Source organism: Hippopotamus amphibius, chromosome 1 (genome assembly GCF_030028045.1).
Source record: "Hippopotamus amphibius kiboko isolate mHipAmp2 chromosome 1, mHipAmp2.hap2, whole genome shotgun sequence".
NCBI lineage: Eukaryota > Metazoa > Chordata > Mammalia > Artiodactyla > Hippopotamidae > Hippopotamus > Hippopotamus amphibius.
This window is the reverse complement of record NC_080186.1, coordinates 77,744,603-77,762,656: the sequence shown is the minus strand read 5'-3', so window position 1 is coordinate 77,762,656 and position 18,054 is coordinate 77,744,603. Positions and strand designations below refer to the sequence as shown.

General features: G+C 41.4%; 1 protein-coding gene across 3 annotated transcripts in view; it reads left to right on the top strand.

Moving 5' to 3' along the window:
- Nucleotides 1-17,731, top strand: part of PDE4B (phosphodiesterase 4B) — a 124,213-nt gene extending 106,482 nt beyond the window's left edge. For all 3 annotated transcript variants that reach the window (XM_057717196.1, XM_057717188.1, XM_057717178.1), the window contains 8 exons: nt 5,396-5,574; nt 6,783-6,881; nt 7,023-7,187; nt 8,996-9,095; nt 11,120-11,274; nt 11,388-11,510; nt 12,214-12,396; nt 15,434-17,731. In XM_057717196.1, coding sequence (XP_057573179.1) covers nt 5,396-5,574; nt 6,783-6,881; nt 7,023-7,187; nt 8,996-9,095; nt 11,120-11,274; nt 11,388-11,510; nt 12,214-12,396; nt 15,434-15,799 — 1,370 coding nt within the window. In that variant the 3' untranslated portion in view covers nt 15,800-17,731. The remainder of the gene's footprint in view (nt 1-5,395; nt 5,575-6,782; nt 6,882-7,022; nt 7,188-8,995; nt 9,096-11,119; nt 11,275-11,387; nt 11,511-12,213; nt 12,397-15,433) is intronic.
- The last annotated feature ends 323 nt before the right edge of the window (nt 17,732-18,054 follow it).

Genomic DNA, 18,054 nt, shown 5'->3' with positions numbered 1-18,054 from the left:
GAAAAACAAATCCATTTAAAATAAGAACTAAAGACAAACTTTCAGGTTAAAAAAAAATAAATAAGCAGAAGGTGTTGTTTAAAAAAATGAATGAAAATACCCAGCAAAGGGAGACGGTCACTAGGGGCTAAGTGAATTCACGGAGACCGCAGGTCGCTCCTCAGCGACCCACCCACGCCACCACTCCCATCTTTGTCAAGACCTCTGAAGGGGTGGGGGTGGGGAGGGCCCGATCATCCAGACCTTAGGGACAGCTCCAGTTGGCTCCTCTTACATGATAGGCTTTAAATTCTTCCCGTCGCTGGTCTTTGAGCAAAAGGTTTCCTCTTAGGTGATTTGCAAGGGATGGTTGGAGAACTGTATGGTGATTTGACCCATGAGAGGAAGCTTTGGAAATAATTTGACTATTGCTTTTCTAAGGTGTTTCTTGAAGATACATGGGGGGAGGGCAGAAAAAAATCTTCCCCTCTGAAAGAGTTGGCCTTCTGCAAGCAGCACCATTATCTTCCTAATCTGATACTTATCTATTATCACCTGCTTTCACATTGCTAGTATTTAACGCAGGACACTGTCCGGAAAGGTTTGCATCGGTGCCTCTCAACGACTGTCATGCATCCTGTTTGAGTCCTAGGAATTTCTGATCTCATGTTTAAAGCCATTGTGTTGTGCATTTTTCTTGAATAAGACCTGCAGAATCTGCAAATCTGTACTTCAGAGTGAGTGGGTAGCATTCAGACTCTGATTCTGTTGACTTTCAGTCATCACTGAATTATGCTTATTTAACAGAACTCCACTATCCAGGGAAATAACCCATTCTTACAGCTGAGCAATACACCTCCCTTCTTTTTGGCATTGCAACATACCCCTAAATCAATGAGCATTTGCCTTGACGTCTTATGGAAACACATACCTCTTCTGGTTTTATTTTTAAAAATCAATTCTCCTTCTCTAATAGCAAAGCAGTTCTTGCTATCAGCAGATCAATCTTTGATCAGCCTAGTGCAAAGCTCATGGAACTACTCTGTGGCCAGTGGGCAATGACATGATTGACAAGTGCCTTTCCAACTGTTTCCAGTATGTGGGTGTCTGCAGCACCTGGTTTTCTCCAGCAGCAGTTACAACAATCTTTGTCAGAACAAAGAGAAGATTTTTTCAGACATCCTAGCTCCAAGAGGAGCTAGACTCTAACTGAACAGAAAGCGTCATGTACTGATCCTTTTCTTCTCCATTATTCCACCTTTATTCTTTTGAAGACAGGCATCTTCTCATGTCCATTTTAGATATACTCTATCCTGTGCAACACCCAATTATCTTTCATAAACTAGGGACTGTTTAAGGGACATTTTACAGGTTGATGACTGTGAGAGGGAAAAGTAAAATCAATAACTGCGAGAACTCATTTTTTTCGTAAACATTGCGTGTTGAAGTACTTTTCTGTCTTCTCGGAAGAGACTCTGACCACTAAGGTAAAGCTGCAGGAAGTGTCTGAGCCCTTCATCACCCAAGGTCGCACCTAAGCAATCCTCTTTGCTTAGAGCCTCTTTCGCTATCTGCTTGCCAAGGACCATGAGCATATTTTGTGTACCAGTTATTCTTATTTTAGCCTCAAAGGCTATCAAGTGAGGAAGCTGAGAAGGTGATAAAAATGAGTTCTCAGTCTCAACACTTTGCATCTCAAGACCAGGTAGCTGTCAACTCCGCTGACTGTTCCATTAGCTATTGAGACGCATCTCTTGAAAACCAATCAACTGGCTTCTCATGATTCCCCCCAAACGTTAAATGATCAACAACAAGTGGTTTGAGGAAGCTTGTTAGAATCTCAATCCTTACACACTCAGCCTCAGGAGGGTGGTGAGTGTGAGTGTGTGTTTCTGTGAGGGCATTTGTATGCACACACACATGCGCACACAAGGCAGACCTGGTCAAACAGACTAGACAGACAGATTAAACTTTTAAATATTCTTGAGAAAATTTAGGGAGAAAAAAATCCCCTAAAGATTCATCAGCTACTTTAACTGCAAAATGGGAACACTACACTGGAGTAGATGACACCCCCGGTACCTTCCAGCTCTAACTTTCTATGACTCTGATGTGGACGGACTTTATCAGTCGTGCTAAGACATACCTGGCAACCTGGATTCTCTGGAATAGCCTGTAGGCTTACAATGTGATAATCTTAAAAAGCAAACAAACAAAACTTGTTTCTAAACTGCAAATGCAGGACATGGAACTCTACATCCTGTCTTGTGAGCATGGCGAGTATTCCTGGATGACCTTGAAGCCTTCTTCATAAAATGTTAGATCTGAAAGAGACTGTAATGGCCTCATCCAGTTCCCTCATTTTCCAAGAAAGAACACTGAGAAGGGCAACGTAACGTGACCAAGATTACTTGGCTAAAATGTTCCTGAGTCAGAACTACGATTTCTCTCTCTTGACTCCCAGATCTAAACACCTGTCACTTCTTTAACTAGGAAAGGTTATTCGGCAGTCAGGACATACAGAAGAAAATTGCCTTTAAGTAATAAATGTAATCTTTGGAGAACAGTCTTTAGGAATCAGGATTGTTGGACCTAAAAATAAAATGTGTATTAACAGCTTCCAGTATTATAAAAAGGCTCTTCTCAGAGCACAGCAACCATCTCCAAGAGCACAAATGAGAAGACCTTATTGATTTCAGTTAAACTTGAAGAGCAGTATCTCAGTAAGAGTCGATGAAAGTTAAAATGTGTCATCCAGAAAGGAGGGAAATCCCTTACTGCAGGGATCTGTGAAACTTGTGCTGTTTCCATTTAAAAGGATAGCATCCAGATGGACAAGCTGGAAGGCAGGCAAGAGACCATCAGTGCAGGCACTCTGTGGTGCTGATAGAGGATAATGGGCTCGGGATGCTAGTACAGGAGGAAGTAAAGGACCCAGGGGAGGGAGATAGATTAAAGCGAGATATTTAGATGTGATATTACAATTTGGTTCATATTTTTACAAACAGAGGAAAATCACCCCTTTAATTCCCCACCTTACCATCTCAAAAGCTAGAACATAGAATTTCCAAGATGCAGGGAAAAGAACTTAGGAGTTTTATATGATTAAATGCTGTGATCTAGCAAGGAAAGAACCTCCAGACGCCATTATCAGAGTTTTGACATGACCATTTTTTTGCATCTTTTTCTTTATTTATTTTGTACTGTTCCACTGTTTGTCCATTGTGCTCTGACCGTTCTGTAAATGTAAATTCACAAAGTGTTTATTATGATTCTCTGAGTGTGTATTTAAGGTTATTTCCACATGGTGCTGGCTAAGCATTTGACAGAGGAAATTCAGCATAGGGAAACCCATCAGTTGTTCCAATGCCTGCATAGGGAAACACCCATTAATGTCAAAATGGCACTCTCCGTGGATAATGGCTTTCTTCTTTATTGTAGTGCTGCAGACACAGTAGTGTTTCAGCTCAGTTACTCGCTGTTGCAGGGAATCTTTAATTAAACACAGGGAAAAAGCTGCTAGTCCCACTAGAGGTTTTTATATCTGCATTGGCACAGAAGAACCTAACAGCTTCTTTAACGAGGCATGAAAAATGATGAGGAATGATGGTCAGGAAACGCAGGGGCTATTGTGGCCTGTTATTTTAGCAAAAGTAGTCATTATTAGGAGTGAAGTGACAGGGAGAAAAGTAATTTCAAAAATAATATCATATGTAATTTTTATGCCAAAGATTGAGAGACCAGAAAGGGATTTTAACGGGAACCTTAAGGCCTGGGTTCTATGCTAGTAAATCACTGTGTCTGGAACAAAGTGATTGCAAAATAAATATCTGTTGAATAAATTGCCCTTTGAGTTTGGGAAAGTTGCTGACTTCATCTGAAAAGTGAGTGCGTGGGATTATTATTGGTTCCTAAACCTGGCTTTGACCATCAGAGTCACTTGGGAAGCTTTTTAAAAAATACTGATTCAGTAGGACTGGGTGGGGCTCATAAATCTGTATTTTTCAAAAGTTCCCTGGGTGCTTCTGATGCTGAACCAGGTTGGAAACCCCAAAACTAATTATGATGACCACTAAAATTCCTCCCTAAGGCAGCGTCATAGGCTGATGAATCTAGGAACTTGGGGGCACCCAGAGACAGCACTGAGATGCTAGGGGGAGAGAAATCTCTTGCTCCAGCCTTACAGCCAGGTGCCAACGGTCCAGGACGGCTGCTTCTGCCTCCCTGTGCTCACTTTGCTTTGATGAGTTGTCCACAGGGCTCTGTGAGCTGGCGGAGGTCTCTAGGGAGAACATGTGACTATGCCATCGACTGCCAGAATTGAAAGCAAATGGTCTAGATCCCAGCAGGCCATCTGGAAACATGTCATTTTCAAATGGAGAAGTTGTCTTTGGACTCATGTTTGCTGAAACAAGTAGAGATAAATGTAGGAACTTTTGAAAGCTGCATTAACTCTTTCAGCCACAGGGTGTCATTTCGTTCAATGAAGTACAGGCAGCCCTATGGCCTGAGAGAGCTAATGAATTTTTCAGAAGGACTCGGGATCCATACATCTCCCTGTGAAGTGAAATAGAATATTTGATTGCTGACATTTTTAACAGCATAATATAGAAGAAAGAGCTCCTATGAGCAGGTAGATACGTTTTTCTCAGTAACCCTAGCTTTCCTATTATCTTGTTGTAGCAGAATTTTTTAAAAAATTAAATGAGATGATTATAAATATTTAATAAGCACAAATATATTAATGAATGTAATGCCTGTTACCATGAGAGGTGCCGTTATTATTTACTGGTAGAATTCATAGACACAAGGCATGAAATAAAACTGAAATTATAGTCTTCCTCTAAAGCGCACATGTAGTAAGCCAAAGCTTTATAGTCTTCATTTCAAGATTATAAGCCATTTATTTCTCTAACATATGTAGTGCTCATCTAAACGGAACCCAGCTACAGTTATACGGATCCTTTAAGTTAAAAAATAAATACAAATATAATAGAGTGAGCAAAACATAAAGCCTGTTTTTATTAACCTGGGCTTGGCTACCTGAACCTTTCCTATTTTACACACATACAAGGTATTCACTTTAATAAGAAATCTACATATAAATATTGATGCCTCACCTTGAAAATGTGTGAGCGTAATTCTCCCAAATCACCCTGCAAACGGAAGACCTGGGATTGAGTTCTACCTCTGCCACTTCTTGAACAAGTTATTTAGCTCCTCTGGACCTCCGTTTGCTTTAGCAATAAAATCATGTATCACAGGATTGTCGCGGAGATCAAGTGAGGTAATGCTGTGACGGCCCTTCCTATGTTGCTCTATCCATTACATACCGTCAGAAGTTGTTTTTGAATATTGCAGTGGGTTCTCGTTGGCACACAGGGACTGGAAAACCTATTTTTTGTTGTTGTTGCAGACAAGCAGAATGATGTGGAGATTCCATCTCCCACCCAGAAAGACAGGGAGAAAAAGAAAAAGCAACAGCTCATGACACAGATAAGCGGAGTGAAAAAACTGATGCATAGTTCAAGCTTAAATAATACAAGCATCTCACGCTTTGGAGTCAACACGGAAAATGAAGATCATCTAGCTAAGGTGTGTATGAGCTGGGTGTGTGCTCGTGTAGTTTTGCTTTATAGCAGGCCGATGTCCAAAACCTCCTACTAGAAAATAGTGATCGCTTTTGCTTTATTATTACATAGTATGATGAGGCTGCTGTAGCCTCGTTGTCCATTGTCAAACACCTAGTTAAAAACCCTTTTTCTATACCAAAGGACCAAATTTTGTTCAGAGTTGGGTCCATTAATTCATGAATGGAGAATCCTATTGAACACATATTGGGAGAATTGAAAGTGAGGGCAGTAGGCAGGACTGAATTATCCCAGAAGCTATTTCAGAGACTGTATGGCAAGAACCAATGAGAAAATCTGCGCTGGTTGGCAGAGCTGGAGAAGAAATGAGAGAAACTGGAAGGCTCAGAAAGCATTCATACCTCCTCTCGGAGGCTGTGCAAGGTGACCACTGCGGTCCTCTCAGCCTTATGAGAATATGAAATGAGAGCAGATGAACATTCAGTGAGGGGGCGTCTGAAAGATGTCATTAGAAGAAGGTTGTTTACACATTGGGCCAAGCCTCAGGGAGCGCCTCGATCCCTTCCTCTGGGCAATAATTGATAATGGGATAAATTGCTCCTTTAATCAGATAATCTTGGAATAATGCCACAACACAGGATGGAATGGTGTTTCTTCTAGGTCTCTCTGTGGCCCAGGAGCTCTAGGATATGGAAATGGGTGACTAGCATCTTCATGACCTTTTATACTAAATTAGGATTGACTTACACACATTCTAGCAGCTAAGTCTCCTTGACATGGCTCTTAGTGATAATAATCAAAGGGCAGAGGAATTTCCCTGAGATTGCTTTCTAGCTGTTTCTGATGGAACAGTGAGCAGAGAAGGGGAGAGACAGGGAAATGGGGCTAGAATGATCTCTAATCACACTTACTTCTGAAAGCAACATTGGTTGAGGACTGCCATAAGGCAAAAAAATTATAGGTCAGCAACCAAATTTATCAATAGAGATACACTCTCACTGTTCTGAAAAATGTATATAGAAACTTCTAAGCAGCATGAAGAAGATACCCAGCTTCACAGACCATTCCATTTTTAAAGGTTCATGCAACCAGAGCACTCTAAACAGATACTCTTAAAGACTTAGTAAACCCCTGTCCCCAAAATAAATAAAAAGGAGGCATGCAAACAAAATGACTGTCCTTATTTCTAAATGTGTCCAACTTTGATGATAGGAGCTGGAAGACCTGAACAAATGGGGCCTTAACATCTTCAGTGTGGCTGGATATTCACACAACAGGCCCCTCACATGCATCATGTACGCCATATTCCAGGTGAGCAAACAGGAGCGAATGCTGGTTATCCAATGAGACGCTCTTTATGATTTTTTTCCATCCCAGTTTACTTTTCTGATTCGGCTTTTCTTCATTTTCGGACATCCGCTTATTTATTTTCTAATCCTTTCTGCTGCATAGGAAAGAGACCTCCTGAAGACGTTCAAAATTTCATCCGACACCTTTGTCACCTACATGATGACTTTAGAAGACCATTACCATGCTGATGTGGCATATCACAACAGCCTACATGCTGCCGACGTAGCCCAGTCAACCCATGTTCTTCTTTCTACGCCAGCATTAGATGTGAGTAGTTATGATCAGTTTTGCATACCCTGCCCATCCTCTTTAAAAAGTACCATACAACATGTTTTACAGAAATAATGTAGTTAGATGATTGTACATACTTGAACTGGCTCTTTATTATGTAGATCATGTATCAGCTGGGCTATTAATATAAATGGCTGATATTTCTACTTGCTTTCTAATTATCGGAATAAGCTTTTTTTTTTTTACCTCTCTTACAATTGAAAATGTATTTAATTATCAAGGGTTAACAGGGTGCTTTATTTGTCGCTGTATCTCTAGTACCGAATAAGTGTCTAGCTCAGCATCTAGTGTATAGTATATCTTCCGTATGCATGTGCTGATCTGAGCTGCCTACACCATCCCAGGCACTGTGGGAGACAGCACAGAGATATAATATAAAATGTTCTATATAGTTCCTGTTAGGAGTAAGCATCCGGAGGCTTATTCGTCTAAGAACTCATAAAACTGATTCTATGGATTGAAGGAAGAGTAACTGAAAATTCTAGAACTGAGGAATTAACAACGCCAAAGCAAAGAGGGACAGCATTCCGTCTTGTTAGACATCTCACTAGAAGGTGGCTATGGCTGCTTTCCTCACAGGTTAACGTGTTTGTATGTATCGGTATAAGCAGCCCAGTAGGTCCAGCAGGCCATGCTCTTCCCTGACAGATGCCAGTGGTGGTCAGGTATTTCCAACACGTGTAGACTCACTGCAGGAAGGCACTGGCCATGCCCTATCCAAACCCACCTTTGCAGATTCAGCTTGGAAGGTGAAGAAAGATTAAACTGACCCCAACTCTACTGCTTGGCTTCCATATATTCTGAGAAATGAAGTCCAAGAAGCTAAGACTATTTTATCCCCCTGAAGGAAAAAAACAGTATTATTTTTATGTTCTATGTAAGTATCACAGGGTGGGCCAACACTGTTCATCAGCTATCTACTGCTGGTACCTACTGTGTGGCTAGAGACAGAGCATGAGTATCACAGATGTTCAGAGAGGAGAGAGTTCAGTGTGTCCTTGCATAATTAGATTGATGTGAAGGATCGGAAGATTTAAGGAGCCACAGAGGATGATGAAAGACATTTTAGCCAGAGAAAGACATTTTAGCCGGAAGAAATTTATACCTAAATAAATACTAGGTTTAAATCATTGTGCACAGGTAGGGGCAGAGGAGGTTTCACGGCAGGGCATGAAGGAGTTGAGCAGTGAGCATTAGGTCTCACTTCTTAGAAATGTTCTCAAATCTTGTCCACAGTAATCACTGAGTGGATAGGTATTGACTGAATGGGTGAATGGATACATATGTGAAAGCTTCTGACCACACTACAAATTTAGCTTTAAAAATAACTTATTGGCAGTCTTATAAATCTGGAATTTGGCCTTAGTTATTCAGTCTGAAAGCATACAAGGGTTTTTAAACCAGAGCAGAGCCAGTCTGACGTGTTTCTTTGACCTGTATGTGCTTGCGTTACATAAACACCATCCTGCCATACCACTTATCCAAGAAACAAATATCAGGTACCACCTGATCTCCCATCATGAGCATTGTGCTAACGCCTTCCCCGAGCCTCAGCCTGCAGGCTCGCTGCGGGCAGGGGCTCTGACCATCATTCCTCTCATATAAGAGACCTTATGATGATGGACAGAGTCTACCTTTAATTAAATTAGTATATCGAGACATTATGTAACTTAACAAACCATCCTTCTCTTAACAAGAATGAAATGGGATACCTTAGTATGAAACTAAGTAAGCAGGATAAGCAAAGGGAGCATGGAGTTCAACGCACTCATTTTGCTCTGCAGGCCGTCTTCACAGATCTGGAGATCCTGGCCGCCATTTTTGCAGCTGCTATTCATGACGTGGATCACCCTGGAGTCTCCAATCAGTTTCTCATCAACACAAGTGAGTTCACCACTAGAACAGTCATTTGAGATAATTGTATGATTCACTGCTTCATTTTTTTCCTCCTGATGTTTCCATTATGGATAATAATAAGGGTAATAATGAGGTAATCCTTCCACTCCACTCAAACGAGTCAGACCTTTCCTGGATACTGTGTCCAGTCTAGCAACATCATTTTGAGCTGCATGGAGAACTTGGAAGGGGTCAGAGGGGAGCCATAAAAAGTGCTCAGTGTTTGGAAAATACAATATGTGAGGAAAGAGTAACAGATGTGGAATTCTCCAGTCAGGACAAGGAAAGGCTTGGGAATGATGTGGTAATGATTTTCAGGATTATGCAGGGCTCTCACACAGAGCACAGGGACCAACTAGTGTCCCTCGCTACTGAGGAAGCAGGTCCAAACTTTGGATCTGAGCATGGCAGCCTCCAAATAGAAATAAGATTCCAAAACAAGCGCTGAAATAGGCTTCCACAATTCAGGATGGAGGGTCGGGTCATTAAAAGTCTCACACACTCTCTCCCAACTGCATAGGTTTGATTACGGACTGGTCTTGTAGTATGGATTGGTCTGACTTCAGTGACGTTTAAGGCAGGTCCATCTTTAGGATCCCAAGCCCTACTCAAAGCTTTTGTCATGCTCAGAGCGTTTAGTATCCATACTAATGAAAATCCATGAGTTTTACCAGATAATGCATCATTTCTAGATGCTGAAAATCTAAGTATTTTTTTCTTCTGAGAATACTGGTTATCTTGTCGTGGTCAAGACTAGCATCAAGTGCTGACAGTTTTAAGAAATGTTGGAGCTACTTGCTGTGAAAGAGCCCTTATCATACTTTATCATCAGAATACTTGAATGACTAGGTGTGAGGTACCTTGAGGTTTTTTTTTACCTTGTTTTTATATTGAAAAAACATAGACTTTGGGCAGCTACCTATCTGTGTGGGTTATATCAGCTGCTGTATTGTGGTGTCATGAATCATTCCATATATAGGCCAGTTAGATTCGCACAGAAAAATGATCTTTCTGGCAAAGCCATGTACAGCATTGCAACATGTAAAGCCAGCTTGCAGAGCTATGCCCTTGGTCACAGGGTGAACAAGGCAAGAGTGCTGAAATGACTTCACACATCCCACCACCTTTTCTAAAGATGTAACTCAAAGCACACAGTAAAAACGATGGTTTATGAGTAACACCACCTACAATTAGTAACATGTTATCATCACTTGGCTATTATTCTTGATTAAGAGAAAATGTGGCTTCATGAGTTTGATGACCATGTTCTCAATTGCAGACCATGGCGCTGCCTAACAAAGGATGTCTATGATTCTTCTGTGTGAAAGGCAGGCTGGAAGCTGTAGTTTAGGTATCTAGATAATGCACTTTCTGCTGTATAGGGCCATAGGGCAGAAAATGGGACATTAAGATTGTTCTAAAAAATTATTGTTTTGTTACCTTATTTATATAAAACTCCAAAAAGCTACATTATTTGAATAAAGTGTAATTTTACACTCACACTATTATCTTCTTCGAAAATCCAAAACTCACAATTGATAGAGCTGGGAAACAAATCAAAAAGTGAAATAATGTGAAAATTTTTAATACCTCGGGTAAAGTTTAGTGACATTTTCAGTCTATTCCTTTCCAAAGCACAAAATCTGTGAAGACATGAAGGAAGTTACAAACTGAGATAAAAATAGGATTTAACTGCTTGGGAATGTCCTTACCTAAAATGTCAAATTCTTCACCTGAAGTGACAAGGAGAAAAAGGATAAGAATACTGTGACTTTCAATCAAAGAGAAAGTTTATACACTAGTATCCACTAGAAGCTTTATTTTTTATTTTTTTTTAACTTAGAAACTATTTCTCTTTGTAGAGGGAGGCTGTTCCTTTAAGGGAAAGTGACATATGGGGGTCTTGGTTCTTGAAATCATTTGGAGAGAACTAGATCTGATTTCACACTGAAGTAATGCCACAGTTTGACTTGTATTCCTTTTTATTGTCATCATTTTTCCTTGTTTATTAGATTCAGAACTTGCTTTGATGTATAATGATGAATCTGTGTTGGAAAATCATCACCTTGCCGTGGGTTTCAAACTGCTCCAAGAAGAACATTGTGACATCTTCCAGAATCTCACCAAGAAGCAGCGTCAGACACTCAGGAAGATGGTTATTGACATGGTAAGACTTTGGCCTCCCTGTGTTCCTCAGTTATTTTTACTTTTGCTGGAAGAGAAAATCCATTCTCCTTGGTAAACTAAGTTTAGTGAGAGTTTTCATTTTTTTTACCCCAGGTCTTAGCAACTGATATGTCCAAACACATGAGCCTGCTGGCAGACCTGAAGACAATGGTAGAAACAAAGAAAGTTACAAGTTCCGGTGTTCTTCTCCTGGACAACTATACTGATCGTATACAGGTATTTGATGGGAGACTTTGATTTAACACAAACTAAAAGAAATGACAATTAGAAAAAGAAAACAATTTGCTTAGTTGCATGTCCTAGGTTACTACTACAGCTTTCGGCTTATTTTAAGAACAAGCAAAGGAAAATGGACGTTCAAGTTGATCCTCTAATTTACGAAGAAAAACAGAACCCTATTTATTGAATTGCTTAATTCTAAAAATAAACAGCAAAATCTCTTTGTAATAGAGTATACATGACTGCTGATCCCCAAAGCTAGTGTTTGGATGTAAATCCCACTGATTTGAATTTGTTAGGTCTGTTTTGGTTATACAAACTGCCCTCAGCTGGTCTCCTCTTTCCACAAGTGGAAAATATGAAGACATCTACTTTGAGTAATTCTTCGCATTTTTTCCAAACTGAGAGAAAATAAAAACATGGCAGCATCTGACCTCTAATGTCCCTTCCAGTTTTTAAACTCAATGACTGTCAATCGAAGAAGACACATTTTCCCTTCGGGGACTTTTATAACAGTAAATAACCAACTCTGTCCAGCACCATTGTAATCCTGCTCTTTTTTTTGGTGCAAACACCATAATTATAATGCAACTAAAATGTTCTTGGGTCTGGTACCAAGTGTACTAGTACAAGAGGGATGAGATGTTCTGGTAGTATTTATACCTAATTTTATGGGATTTCCAAAACTTGATGATTTCAGGTCCTTCGCAACATGGTACACTGTGCAGACCTGAGCAACCCCACCAAGTCCCTGGAATTGTATCGGCAATGGACAGACCGCATCATGGAGGAATTTTTCCAGCAGGGAGACAAAGAGCGAGAGAGGGGAATGGAGATCAGCCCCATGTGTGATAAGCACACAGCTTCCGTGGAAAAATCCCAGGTATCTAATATAAGGTTTTCAAAGTTTCTGTGAACTCTGCTGACGGTTGAACTGGAGGGCTCTTTCTAGCTATTTTCATACACACACACACACACACACACACACACACATATATTATCTATATGTGTGTGTGAAATTATAAGGAAGCAACTACTTATTTAGTTTCATTATACGCATGGCTCATTTGCCTTCTTCATTACACCCAGTTTCACAGCGAGGAGGTAAATCAGTCTTCAGAAATCTATCAAAGTTTGGACTGTGTATCCTCAGTTTAGATCACTGTCTATGACCTTAGCAAATCCGGCTGCTTTAACTGAATGCTGCTGTCTCCTCCATCTCATCCCTCCAGGTTTCCCCCAGCTCTGTCTTTACCCAGGACCTCTACTCTTCATCCTTGTTTCTTGCACCTTTTTTCACTGTCTCTCCATAATCATGCACACCGCCACCATCACCAGAGGTGGCAAACCTCATTCCCATACATCTTTTCCGCCTCACAGTCGAAGCCCTATCCTGTGGCCCCTTCCAAGGTTGCATCTACACTTCTGAGAGCCAGCCAACATCTTTTGGCTGTGCCCAAAGCTACAAACTCCCTGTGTGCTGAGGACCAAAGGACATTACACTGTATGCACAGGGATGCAGAAATGCCCCAGATGCCGCTAGCTGCAAAATATGCAGCACTAGAAACTATCATTATCCTTACAAAGGCTTCAGGGTCGGCAGAGATGCTGTTTTTTTCAGGACAACAAATGACCTGAGGCAGGTAATCGTGTCTTTAGGCTGCCCAAAGCCTTTATCACAAAAGCATTGAGTATTTTTTGTTAGTGTTTATTCTCTTTCCCCAGGACCTTCTACCCCCAAATTTACGTGTAGTTGTAGTATCAATGTATAGTTCCTTTGCAATTATTATTGTGTTGCTTTTTAAAGAAACCTAATCAAATGAGTTTAAAATCTGTGAAAGTGCTCTGAAAGTCTAATATACCATAAAAACGCGTGATAACATTAAGTTAGGGCCAATTCAAATACCCTAATGCTTTAATTAGAACAAGATATTCGCGAATTAGTTACTTAGCATGTTGTCTTTTTATTAGCAACAGTGGTATTTTGTATGTATATGATGTTCTGTGTGATTTTCCACACATTTTCACGTAGATTATCCAATTTGAACCTCCAGTCAGCCTTGTGACATATACACAGCAGGTATTTCCCCAGTGTGTCAGGTGAAGAGTCTGTCCTCTTGGTCCAGTTCACCTAGCTGTCCTCCACCCAAGCTCTTCACCCTCCATCACTGTGAACAGGTCTCCCTGTTTCCATGACATTGTGGTCCACCCTGGTACTTCCCACAGATGGGCTCTGGTGAGCATTGACTGAGTAGTCTGGCAGTGAAGCCCTTGACTAGGTTCTCTTTGAATTTGTAGAGTTCACTCATCCCAGGGCCTAGGAAATAAGCAACTAGAGGCTGCCTTTCAAAAAAGTGCTGAACATTTAGCAGAAGCAAAGCAAATGCAGAAAGAAAGTAACTGCACTGTGTTCAGCCGATTGAATTTTCTCCATTGCCTTGAGCTTGTTTTTTTCAGGTCCCTGGAAAACATCTTGAAAATAGTCTCTAAAAACCATTAAATACACATAAAGAAGTAAAAGGGAGGAAAGAGGAGTGGGTGGAAGAGAAATATCTGAATCATCCACAGTCAAGTTCTTCTAACCAATGCAGATCAGAGGTGCCCTGACTTTGGTGTGAATTCTGTTTGTTAAGGCTAAGGAAGCACCAGAGAAAAGATAGGTAGGTAGATAGTTAGGTAGATACATACATACGTACGTACGTACATACATGTGTACATACATGCATGATTGATAGATGATGATGATAGATAGATGATAGACAGACACAAAAATAGTCACGCAAGACTAAGATTCTTTGATATGGTACAGTTTTGATGTATTCAATAACTGGCCAAGATCCAGAATATTAATAAAGGGCAGTTTCCAGCAGTGTGGAAAGATAGCTATGGAATGCCCATGGGTGCACAGAAGTTGCCCTTGCTCATCTACCCCTGAATCCCAACCCAGCATCTCTTCGGCTCCCCCGACTGTGACAGGGGAATTCCATTCCCTCGTTCAACGAGTGCCTATTCTTTCTCTCAACCTGCTCGCACCCCCAGGGTTTCCTGTTTGTCCCGCAGTGGAGAGGTCAGCATAAGGCCACAGAGCCAGCTCACGCAGGATGCACAGCCCCTGTGCAAACCATCACAGAGCCATAAGCTCCCTAGTTCTCCACGGGAACACTAGCAAAGGAACGGCTTCATTGTCTTTACTTTTCCTTCTTTCTCTCGATGGAAATGACGGTGTGCCCTCTGGATCTAAAACAATTGCAGATGTGTCCACGGAGGGGATATTTGTTTGTTTAAGGGCTTGAAGTATCTTTAAGTGTTTTACCTACGTCGTCTACAAACCAGAAGCATTCCACAGAGCTTGAGGCACGTCAGAGTCGCTCGGGGCCGGCTCCCTTTCGTTTTAAAACCGCGGCTTATTTTAAAGTTATCAGGGAAAGAATGTTGAGTCAGAGCTCAGTAGACCTGGAGCTTCCTTCTTCAGAGAATGACTCACAGAATCCAAGGAGTGACAAAGTCATTCCCAGCCAGGGTAACATCCAGACTTCTTATCTGGCACATGTCAAAGGAAAAGTAATCATCTCTAGTGAGACCAACACAGGCTTTGGGATCAGACCAAGTTGGGGCTGAGTCCCAGCTCCACCCCTTACTGGCTCTGTGATCTCTGACAAGATATTCATCTCAAAGAGTCTCAGTTTCCTCCTTTGTGAATGGCGAATAACCATACTTACTCTGCAGGATTAAGAATGATCATGTATATATTGCATTCAGTGCAGCATGCACCATATTGTAGGTGTCCAAATAACAGATTGCCAGTATCATTGACCTCTCTTGGTTTGTTGTGGCTCTTTCTTTGCATGCAAACCAGGACAGCTTGTTTGGTTTTCCGGGGCGCATCACAATAACAGTTGTGTAACCTCATCTTTCTCCAGGTGGGCTTCATCGACTACATTGTCCATCCGCTGTGGGAGACCTGGGCAGATCTGGTGCAGCCTGACGCCCAGGACATTCTGGATACTTTAGAAGATAACAGGAACTGGTATCAGAGCATGATACCCCAAAGTCCCTCCCCACCACTGGATGAACAGAACAGAGACTGCCAGGGTCTGATGGAGAAGTTTCAATTTGAACTGACCCTCGAAGAGGAGGATTCTGAAGGCCCCGAAAGAGAGGGAGATGGCCACAACTATTTCGGCAGCACAAAGACACTCTGTGTGATTGATCCGGAAAACAGGGATTCACTGGGAGAGACTGATGTAGATATCGCATCAGAAGACAAGTCCCCGATTGACACATAATCTCCCTCTCTGTGTGGAAATGAACATTCTACCCTTGACAAGCATGCCAGCTGTATGGGAGGGCCAGCCCGCCATGGGGGCCGAGACCTGCACGGGACAAGGGCCATGCGGCCTTTCCAGTTACTTGAGTTTGGAGCCAGAATGCAAGACCGTGAAGCAAACAGCGACTCAGGAAATTCCACGGTTGACTTGCCTTGCTTGCAGGCTTAGTGGAGAGCTGAAGCTTTCTGTGGCTCTGGAGGCCAAGTTCGCATCACGACCGAATGGCTTGAAAATGGAAGACACAAAACTGAGAGATTTTTCTGCACTAAGTTTCGGGAATCTGACCCCTTTAGTGACTGAACTGACTGACTAATAACGTCATTTCTAAATCTGCTCACCTGTCCCCTTGTCTGCCAACCTGTGTGCCTTTTTTGTAAAACATTTTCACGTCTTTACAATGCCTGTTGAATACCTAGAGTTTAGTATCAACTTCTACACAGAGAAGCGTTCAAAGTTGACATAAACTTTTTTGACTCTTCCTGGGGGGAAGGGGGGGGAAGGGAAAGAAAACGGTCTTCCTTCTTTCTTGGGCTGTATCTTTCACTTGACTACAGTTACTTTTGCAAATAGTAAGGCTACGCTTCTAACCACATTCAACTTCCTTCCCCTATGGTCCCAAATGACTCCTCAGTTGCCCTTATAACGTGTCTCTGTTTGCCTGCTTTGAACAGTACTTTTTCTCCTCTAGAGTTGCACTTTTTCACCATACACAGAGTAAAGTTGAACAAACTAAGGGGTAGGAAGGGGGTAGTCGTGTTGCTCGCAGTCACAGTCTGTGTAGAACTCAGCTTCATGAAGCAGTTGCCCTGTCGGGTCCTGAGCCCCTGGGCCGCTGGGGTTGCACAGCGCCCGTCGTGTTCCCTTGCGCCCCTCTTCATGCCCACACCAGTTACACCGTTTCCAATTTAACGCTGCCGTCTTTCTCTTGCACTGCCTTCCGCGCTAACACCTCCGTTTCTGTTTATAACTGTGTATTTATTACTTAATGTATATAATGTAATGTTTTGTAAGTTATTAATTTATATATCTAACATTGCCTGCCAATGGTGGTGTTCAATTTGTGTAGAAGACTCTGCCTAAGAGTTGGGACTTTTCTTGTAACGTTTTGTATTGTGTATTATTATATAACCTGAACATCGCTGAAGAGAGACATACGGCCCGCTCGCCAGCTGGGTCTGCCCTTTTCTCAGCCTGAGTTGCTAATACTGATCAACCCCTTCATGAACTGGTTTTGAAAACAGGATTCTCACATTAGATACTAATGGTTTCTATTGAGCTTTTACTTTTGTATAGTTTGATAGGGGTAGGGGGCAGTGGGCTGTGCTTTTTACCCCTGTTCTATACAAATCTGTACATATGAGTTGAGTTTTAACTGGGTTCTACTATAATTGTGGCTTCGGTTTAACAAGAAACACTACATTTGGTTTAACAAGCAACTCACAGATGGTTCTCCTGAGAGTTCCCAAACTACTGACTTTGAAGACAAAGCCCCCTGCCTGCCGTTAAGCAGGAATGTCATGTTCCAATTAATTACAAAAGAAAATAATAAAACAATGTGAATTTTATAATAAAATGTGAACTGACGTCGTAAATTATGCAAATGTGAAGCTTCTGATAACACTTGTTAGGCCTCTGACTGGCTTCAGTCTTTGTTTGTAAAATCTATTTCATGCTTTCAGTTCAGCATTGTGACTCAGTAGTTCAAGAAATGGCACAAATGTGCATGACCAATGGGTTTGTATGTCTATGAACACTGCTTATTTCAGGTGAACATTTTATTGTTTTCCAAAGTTTCTCACCATGTATGTTATGGTATTATTATTATATATTGTGCTCAAATGCATTCTTAAGAGATTTTTATATGAGGTGAATAAACAAAAGCATGATTAGGTTAGACTATAGGCCCCATTATTTCGTGGTTAGTTCTGACGCATTAAAAGTGGATTTTTTTTTCTCTTCTCGCCTACCATACCCCACAAAGAAAACCACCCACTTTGCTTGGCCAGCATCACAACTAAAGTTTCATAATCTGTGTCCAAAAAGTCCCTAGCTTGGAACATTTATTTCTTTTAGCAACTGTTCAGCCAGCTCAGTGGTGTGAGAAGGGAGATGGTGAATTAAAAGAAAGTGAGCCACTTTAAGAATTTGAAGAGTTTAATCTACTAGATGAATAAAGGTAATCTCCAGCTTCGCTAGGTCCTCTAGAAAAATAA